The sequence below is a fragment of the Solenopsis invicta genome, chromosome 1, assembly GCF_016802725.1.
Source record: "Solenopsis invicta isolate M01_SB chromosome 1, UNIL_Sinv_3.0, whole genome shotgun sequence".
NCBI classification, from domain to species: Eukaryota; Metazoa; Arthropoda; class Insecta; order Hymenoptera; family Formicidae; genus Solenopsis; species Solenopsis invicta.
In genome coordinates this window covers 3,149,284-3,158,107 of record NC_052664.1, presented here as the reverse complement: position 1 = coordinate 3,158,107, position 8,824 = coordinate 3,149,284, and the positions used below count along the sequence as shown (strand labels likewise).

At 29.7% G+C, this 8,824-nt stretch overlaps 1 protein-coding gene across 3 annotated transcripts; it reads left to right on the top strand.

The window, feature by feature from the left end:
- The first annotated feature begins 3,204 nt into the window (after positions 1–3,204).
- LOC105206947 lies at positions 3,205–6,618 on the top strand. 3 transcript variants are annotated; one of them, XM_039451951.1, is made up of 9 exons: positions 3,205–3,967; positions 4,397–4,662; positions 4,927–5,112; positions 5,197–5,292; positions 5,407–5,466; positions 5,624–5,761; positions 5,865–6,159; positions 6,243–6,403; positions 6,465–6,618. In XM_039451951.1, the coding sequence occupies exons 2-8, from the start codon at positions 4,518–4,520 to the stop codon at positions 6,262–6,264; spliced, it is 942 nt and encodes a 313-aa protein (XP_039307885.1). In that variant the 5' UTR covers positions 3,205–3,967; positions 4,397–4,517; the 3' UTR covers positions 6,265–6,403; positions 6,465–6,618. The 3 variants fall into 3 exon arrangements, with proteins under 3 accessions (XP_039307885.1, XP_039307883.1, XP_039307888.1); XM_039451949.1 differs by having other exon boundaries at positions 4,360–4,662; XM_039451954.1 differs by lacking the exons at positions 6,243–6,403; positions 6,465–6,618 and having other exon boundaries at positions 3,206–4,662; positions 5,885–6,093.
- Positions 6,619–8,824: the final 2,206 nt, after the last annotated feature.

Genomic DNA, 8,824 nt, shown 5'->3' with positions numbered 1-8,824 from the left:
AATTGAACAATTCAATCAATCAGAGCAGACAAATTATTTCAGTGATATTCAATACATGTTGCATACTGATGAAAGCTCATTTGCCCAGTTTGAGAAAAATATAAATTTAAATGTACTATTTGATCAGTCAAAAAATATGAATTATTTGAATAATACTATAAAATTAAAAAATTTTTTGACCCAATGGACTTTACAAAATCATGTTACGCATACTGCACTGTCCACATCATTGCAAGAATTAAAAAGTTATCAATGTTTTTCTACGTTATCTCAGGATGCAAGAACATTGCTTAATACAACACATCACAATATGTTGTAAAAACGATTGAATGTGGAGAATACATGCATTTTGGCTTAAGTAACGGTATAAAACATACATTTGAAGAAAAAACTTTGACAGCAAACTTTAATACTGTTATTGAAGTAGCAATTAATATAGACGGCCTTCCAATTAGTAAATCTTTCGGCAATTCATTTTGGCCAATTTTGGGATCTATTGTACCACATGGAAAAGTTTTCATTATCGGAGTTTATTGTGGTGAAGAGAAACCGAAAAATGTTAATGATTTTTTACATGATCTTTGTCTGAGACTAAAGACCTGTATGCAAATGAAATTTTAATCAATAATTTTCAGTTTTTATTTAAAATTAAGTATTTTGTATGTGATTCTCCAGCAAAATCTTCTTGTATTTTGCAATGTAGAGGGCATACTGGATATTATAGTTGTACAAAATGTGCAGTTGACGGTGTTTATAAACAAAACCGAATATGTTTTCCTGAAATTAATGCTTCTAAACGTACAGATAAGGACTTTAGAATGCATACAAACGAATCCTATCATATATCACATACTTCACTTGAAGAAATTCCCAATCTTGATTTTATAAAAGATTTTGTACTTGATTACATGCATTTAATATGTTTAGGTGTTATGCGTAAATTACTTTATTTATGGATATATGGAAATGTAAGATGCCGTTTACAGTATTATGATATACAGAGAATTTCCGTTGCATTGGAAAATATAAAAAGTTTTATACTAAAAGAATTTGCACGTAAACCACGCTCATTAAAATATGTAAAATTGTGAAAAGCTACAGAATTTCATCAAATACATTTATATACTGTTCCAATAGTTTTAAAACCAGTATTCTCAGGTAGAAATCTGCCTCGATTTGCCGAGATTAAATATAGGGCCTGTGTAAAAGAATCCAGTTTGGAATATCCGTCTAGGTCCAGAATACACCCTAGAAATTTACCTTGACTTTACCGAGGGAAAAAATAGTCGGAAAAATTTACATGGGTCCTAGATTGTCACTGACAGATTTTTCTCAAATTAGATATGAAAGTATGGGGCCTGGATTGGATAATCTTGCTTGAAATACCCTAATAGGTCCAAAATATAATTCTGAAATTTACCTAGTTTTCCCAGGATAAAATTTACGTACTACAATATATTGTATACATACGCGCGCGGCGTACGAGTATACATATAATAATTGTTTTGTACAATTGTCTTCTTAATTAGTGACCACAATTGTAGTTTTGAGATGAGTGACATCGAAGGATGGACGTCGTCACGATTGTTGAGGAAACGAAAATATTACGCAAGAAAAAAATTAGAAAAAAGAGTGTGTGTAGTAGTGAAAACCAATAGTGAGGTTAACAATGATGTGCAAAACAGTAATATCATCGAGAATTGTTATCGTACTACCAGTAATGACTGTACATACGAAAAAGCTGAAACACAAGAAAATTCTAAGTCCGAAAGACACATGGTAGAAAATTATGAAAATGAAAGAGAAAATGAAGTCGAAGCCGATGAAAATATAATTAACGAAGAGGTTAAAACCGATGGAAGTACAAATGATGATGAAGATGTTGAAGCCGAAGAAAATGTTACAGATGACGATGAAGTTAATGAAAATGAAACAGAAGACGAAGAAATTGGAGATAATGAGAATGAAACCAAAAATAAGGTGGTGAAGTTACGCGATTGGATTATTAATTGTCAAGTTCCACACACACACGCAGATATCTTACTTGATATTTTAAGGTCACGATTGACGCCAAATTTACCGAAATGTACGAAAACATTAATTGGAACGACATCAGCTAAATACAAAATCGAAGAAATACAGGATCCCGATGGATCAGTCGGGGAATTTGTTTATCTGGGAATAGAAAAAAATCTTATAAATATCATTAATACAGAATTGCACATCAACAATGAAATAATTAATCTACAAATTAATATTGATGGAATACCACTTTTTAAATCAGCTGCGAAACAATTTTGGCCAATTTTGTGTCGAATCGATTACAAGCCAATGATATATAAGCCGTTTCCACTTGCAATATATGCTGGCAATTCTAAACCTAAATTGTTAACAGATTTTTTTACAAAAATTGATAACAGAGATCAACATACTTCAAACAAACGGTTTTAATATTGACAATAAAAATTATAAAGTTAAAATTAAATGTTTTATCTATGACACACCTGCTAGGTCATTTATAAAGTCTACTGTAAGCCACACAGGATTCAGTTGTTGCGAGCGATGTACTGCAATTGGTAAAAAAGTTAATCGAGTAACAGTCATTTCAAGCATCGATTCTCCAGAACGAACTGATGAAACATTTCGAAGCTTTTTAGATCCACATCATCACAAAAATGCGACACCTTTATTACTTATCGATCCACCAATAAATATGGTCAATTGTTTTCTTTTAGATTTTATGCATTTAGGTTGTCTTGGTATGATGAAAAAATTGCTAGAATATTAGACAAATAATACAAAATCTAAAATCAGTTCAGCATACAAATTAGAATTATCTCGAAGATTGCAAACTATACGTTCATTCGTACCGAACGATTTTCAAAGAAAGCCGAGAGACGTCGATACTTTGTGTAGATGGAAAGCGACAGAGTTCATGCTATTTCTATTATATATTGGTCCAATTGTTTTAAAAGGCCTTTTAAGAAAAACGGAATATAATAATTTTTTTTATTATTACACATGGCCTGCCGATTACTGTGCACTGAAAGTAAAGCAGTAATGTATGTGGAAAATGCAAAAGAATATCTTAGAGCTTTCTGTGCATCGTCTCAAGAAATTTATGGTGAACAGTTTGCTGTCATTAACGTACACAACTTAATTCATTTGGCTGATGATGTAAGAAACATGAACAGCACTTTAATAAACATTAGTGCGTATTCATTTGAGAACTGTTTAGGAATGATTAAGAAAGTACTTCGCTCACCAAATCGTCCGTTGGCTCAATTATGCCGTCGGATTCATAAAAAAACGGAATGCAAAACACCCTGAAGTCTACAATACCAAGTATAGTTGAATATCGTGAAAAAGGCAATACAATTTTAGAAGTGACATACAAAGGAGCATTACTGAAAACAAAACCACCAAATGATATGGTCCTGTTACGGGATGACATAACTGTTTTGAAAATAACAAAATTTATTAAAACAGAACACAACGATGTGCTGAACGTTGCAGGCAATGTGATACCGTTGAAAAGGAGCATTTATTCATATCCATCGGATTCAAGTGTAACGGACATGTGAGAAATTGAAACCGTAAACCAACAACCAACCAACATTTGAAATAAGTGTGCCAATAAATCAAATTAAGTGTAAACTTATGCACTTAGTTCTTAACTTTGAACCACACTTACAAAATTGCAGATTTGCAGTAGGATATTTACACCAAATGTAAGCACAATTTCTCAGGAATGTATATCAACACCGATGGAGAGACTATTATGGTAGTGTAATGAACGCGGTCGGCAAATAAGGGCGCGAAATGTCGCGATCATGAGCGTGCGTGGTCACGTTATATGGTTGTGTTTGTGAACGCGGACAATTTCGCGATCATTTGTTTTTCTTCATGAGTGTGTCGTGCTCAATGGAAACGTAGAAAAATTCAAGAAAAGTTCGTTGCAAGAAAAGTAAAGTCAAAATATATTCTACATTTTATTTTTGTTTGCCTAAAAGCCACGGTTAATTTGGTGTATACAAAATTATTAAAAAATTGGAAATATTATTTACTATGGGACAAATAAATCCGCTAATACCATGTTATCGGTGGATTTGAGGTTATAAATTTATCGAAACATTTCTTTGATAAAGTTACAAACATTCTATATTCGACGGAAAAAATTCTTGAAAAAAGAAACGATTTCTTCGCGTTCGTAAATGAGGGAACCCTCTTCATTATATTATATGTGAATTCAGTGTGACAAAATTTCCTGAAAATAAACTTTAAATAATATATACTAAAAAATATTTAACTTTTATGAATGCAATTTAATTTTTGTATGCAATGAATTTGGTATTGAAGGTTGAAAAACTTTCAAAGATTATTTTTTCGTGTTGAGATGAGTAGTTCATCAAGTGATGATTTTGATGACTACTTGTACGATGTCGTTGAATTTGTCATACGAGGAAGGCCTTCGTCAAGAACAATCGACATCGTTCCATTGAAGTGGCTCAGTTTCAATGAAAAAAAAAAATATGGAAGCTAAATTCAAACCACCCCCGTACAATGAAGAAGTTTTCAAAGAAATAGAAAACTTAGTCGAAAACAATGTTGATGCACCAGCAGAATGGCCAGTATACCATGTGAGAGTTATTGCTCGTGAAAGTAAGTATACACAATACACTTTATCAAATCTAATACCTTAATATAAATTACAGTAAAAATTAATTATACTTCTTCTGTTCATGTATACATATATGACCAAAAATTTACTGAATTAAAAATTAATTTATTATTGGAATCATAAATAATTTAATTTATTGATATATATGTGTATCTATATAAATATACTAATTCTTTCTACAACTATACGATGTATTGATTTACGTATTAATTAAAAATTAATATTTATAATATATGTATCAACAGGAAATTATACTGCACTTAAAAAATTAAGGTTAGCACAGAATCAACGTTATGCCTTTACAACAGAGACTGATGTCGAACCAGAAGAAAAAGCTGCTGCAATTGAAAGAGAATTCAAAAAGGAAACTCTGTTTACAAATGTCTCGGAAATAAAATCATTGATGAATGTTAAGCCCATTGAACCCAAAGGTTTGTAAATTGTAACTTAATAAAAGGCAATATTGTCTTATTCACTTAATCGATTTTCTTGCCATTGTTTTAACACTGTTACAGTATATAAAAAAGGAAAAAAGCGTAATATTATGTCTAGTCTTTCAAACCAGCCAAATTCAAAATACTGTAGAACGTCAAATGAAATAAATTATTTAGGTAAGTATTTCCAAATATAATCCTATTCTAATATAATGCTCGAAGATATCAATTAAAAGTTTTACAAAATAATAATTTTCATACTTTTAATGCGCATAATATCTTTGTTTCTAGACGAAAATGATAATTGGAATGACCAAGAACCACAAATGATGCACCGATCAAATAAATCTGGTGAGATAACAATTATTTTCATATTTTGAATACAAAATTTTATTTACAAACAGAACGTACGACGTGCTTTTTAAAAATAATTCCAATAATCTTTAACTTCAAATAATCAATTTACTTTAAAAAATATTTAATAAAAAATTACAAATGACAATTTCAGATGTGCCAATTGATGAACCATCTACATCGCAAATCATTCTTGACGTGATGGCCCTTGTGATTAATGAAAACTCAACAAATCAGTTGGATGATACATTGTTTGCCGACTCAAAACTCATGGATATTCCGAAGAATAATGGTAAGTTTATAAAAATTAAAATGTTGTAAATGTATAATAAACGAGTGTACAAATACGTGTACGATAAAATATTAATCATTTTATGTATATCTATTATTCACAGATTTCACAAAAAAATCACAGCTGAAAACACAAAGTCTAAAACAAAAAGATAAGACAATTGAAATTTCCTTCGAACATTTGCAAGTAATGACAGCTATTGGAGACATGAATACGACGCTTCAACAAGTTTTAGATAATCAAAATAAATTGATGAATTTGTGGGAAGCGTCAGGCATCCTTAAAGGAATGCCTCAAGCCTTTCACGAAAAATATGAATTAAATATCCCTTTTAAAACAGTAGAGGAGTTTATAAATTTCAATGAATTATTGCAAAAAAATAATGATTGTGTGATTTTGTAAGTATAATGTAAATGTCAATATGTAAATATGGTTGTGTTTTTATTGTTAACACTGATTAATACCATTTGCATTGTATCAGGTCCGGTCGTTACATGTTTTGATTGACGCAGAAATCATGTTAAAACAATTATGAACATATTTAAAAAATACATGACCCAAGATGTCGCTTTAAAATATACAGCACAAAAACAATGTACTGATTAGTGCTCAAGGAATTGCCTTTTTGTAAATCAATAAGAGGTAAAATGTTTCAGTATATTCGTTATTAGCATATATATTAATATTTTTTTAACTTTATTAGAATTAGCAACGCACAAACTCATCAACGAAAATAATCAGTCACTAACGGAAAAGGAAATTCTGAGTGCTATTGGTTACTGCTTAACAAACGCAAAAGATTGGGATGGACATCGCGCACAGAGGAACAAAGTACAAAACCTAGAATAAAATTTGTAGGTTAACCTATATTATAAGTAATATAAAGTGTACGTGTTAATATAAAGTGTTTAATTTAAATATATGACAATTTGTTTTGTTTCGCTGACAAGAAATAAAAGTATTTTCTTTTTTGAAATGTAATATAAACGAGTAAAATTATTATTAAAATATCCTTCGAAAATTCTTTGAATAAAATATTGGCGGGATTCCAGGGAATATTTAAGGAAAAAATTTTAGATTCAAGGGCAAAACTGGATTATAGAAATAATTATGGTACAAACCCAATAAATATATCTAGGAAAATTATAGGAAAATCCCAGCTAGATTCCAGATAATATCCTTAAACAAATTTTGGGCGCAATCTTGGGCCGACCTGGATTCAATAATAGGGCCTGTACGATTTAGGCGTCCCAAATTTTACACAGGCCTTAGCTAGATTGCCCAACTAGATCCCAGAAATGTTTTACAAAAAATATATGGGGCCCTGATTGTTTCTAGATAAAATTTCTACCTGGGTTACCACAAGATAATTACAATAATTTTATTAATTTGCATGTAGCAATTAAAATATTACGTAATAAAAGCAATAGAATCGCTTATAGGGATTATGCCGAAACATTATTGAAACATTTTATTGAATCATTTGGAAAATTATATAGCAAACATCATGTATCACATAACGTACACAACTTGAGTCATATTACTGACAATGTCAAAAATTTTGGTATTCTAGATAATTTTAGTGCTTTTAAATTTGAGAACTTTATGCAGAAACTAAAAAAATTTTTAAGAAAAAGTGACAAACCTTTACGACAATTATTTCGAAGATATTACGAAGCACAAAATATAACGACTGAAATAAAAAGAAGAAAAAACAACTGTATTCAATAAAATCTACATGTCATTGCAATAGTCCATTATTACCTTTATCAAGTAATCCACAATACAAATCAGCTGAATGTACTTTTTTTAAATTAGACGCAAATAGTCCTGCAAACAATTGCTGTGGATTAGAGGATAATACAATAATATTATTTCGTAATATTGCATACAGTTCTGAAAAAAAAGAATTAGTAATTATAGGTCAAAAGGGTTAACAAAAAGATAATTATTATGACATACCATGTGATTCATCTGTTCTTGATATATATATATATATATATATATATGTATATATGTATGTATATATATATATATATATATATATATATATATATATATGCCAATATATGGTATCACAATTATCTGATCTTAAAATATGGCTCCTACGTTTTGTTATTAAAAAATATGCAAGATATCCATATAACAATGATGAATTTATTATTATTCCTCTTCTGCACAATAAAATAATTGAAACAGATTTATGATATTTAAGAATGCTTTCTTCTAATAAACTGAAGCTAATATATATCAACACAACGGGATATTATATCATTGTAAATATTTTAGTGTATATTACTAATACTTTATTTGTATGTATTATTATATTATATGTTGTGTCGCATTGTAGGTAAAAATAATAAACATGAGCAAAGAAGAAAGTCCCTACTATATTATTGAATTTGGTGATGGAATTCAACTTATACCGTACATTTGGTTTACTACTACAGCTAAAACTAAGGCATACTGGCCTAATTTCACAGACATATCGAAATATGACAAAGTTGTGAAAAACAGGTATTCTGTTGGAAAGAATTGGACTTTGTACGACGTTACAACAATATTAGGTAGTGCTCGTAAGTAAAAAATTTATTTTTTTTAATATATGTTCAGATATCCTTATGTAATTTTTTTGTATAGTGATATTAGAGTTATTAGTATCGTTGGTAAACCTATAAAAGATAATCTATTTTATCATTTTAGAAACTTTCGAATCTGGAAAAAAAAATTAAAATTAGCAGAAACCACCTCAGATTTAAATACCGATGTTAGTGAAGCAAGGAAAAAAAAAAAAAAAGAAAAATAAGAGCTGCTAAAAAATTTAATAGTGATACAGTTTCTGATTCACAAATTGTAGAATCTGTGATAAAACCATTTCCAAAAATTAATTTGCATAAAGTTGCTCAGAATACGAAAACGAGTGATAGTAAATGCAAAAATTCACAATATGTACACGATCATTCGGCATCATCATCATCATCATTATCATCCCAGTCATATAATATGTTGACAGACCCTCATATGTCTATAACAGTATCAAAGAGTAAAAAAAGAGATATAATA

What these genes read in the sequence shown, in the direction of transcription:
- LOC105206947 (XM_039451951.1), top strand. Translation starts at nt 4,518, where the DNA reads ATGAAAAAAAAAAATATGGAAGCTAAATTCAAACCACCCCCGTACAAT. An exon ending in GGATATTCCGAAGAATAATG is followed by an intron (nt 5,762 to 5,864) that starts GTAAGTTTATAA and finishes TATTATTCACAG; the next exon opens with ATTTCACAAAAAAATCACAG. An exon ending in AATAATGATTGTGTGATTTT is followed by an intron (nt 6,160 to 6,242) that starts GTAAGTATAATG and finishes GCATTGTATCAG; the next exon opens with GTCCGGTCGTTACATGTTTT.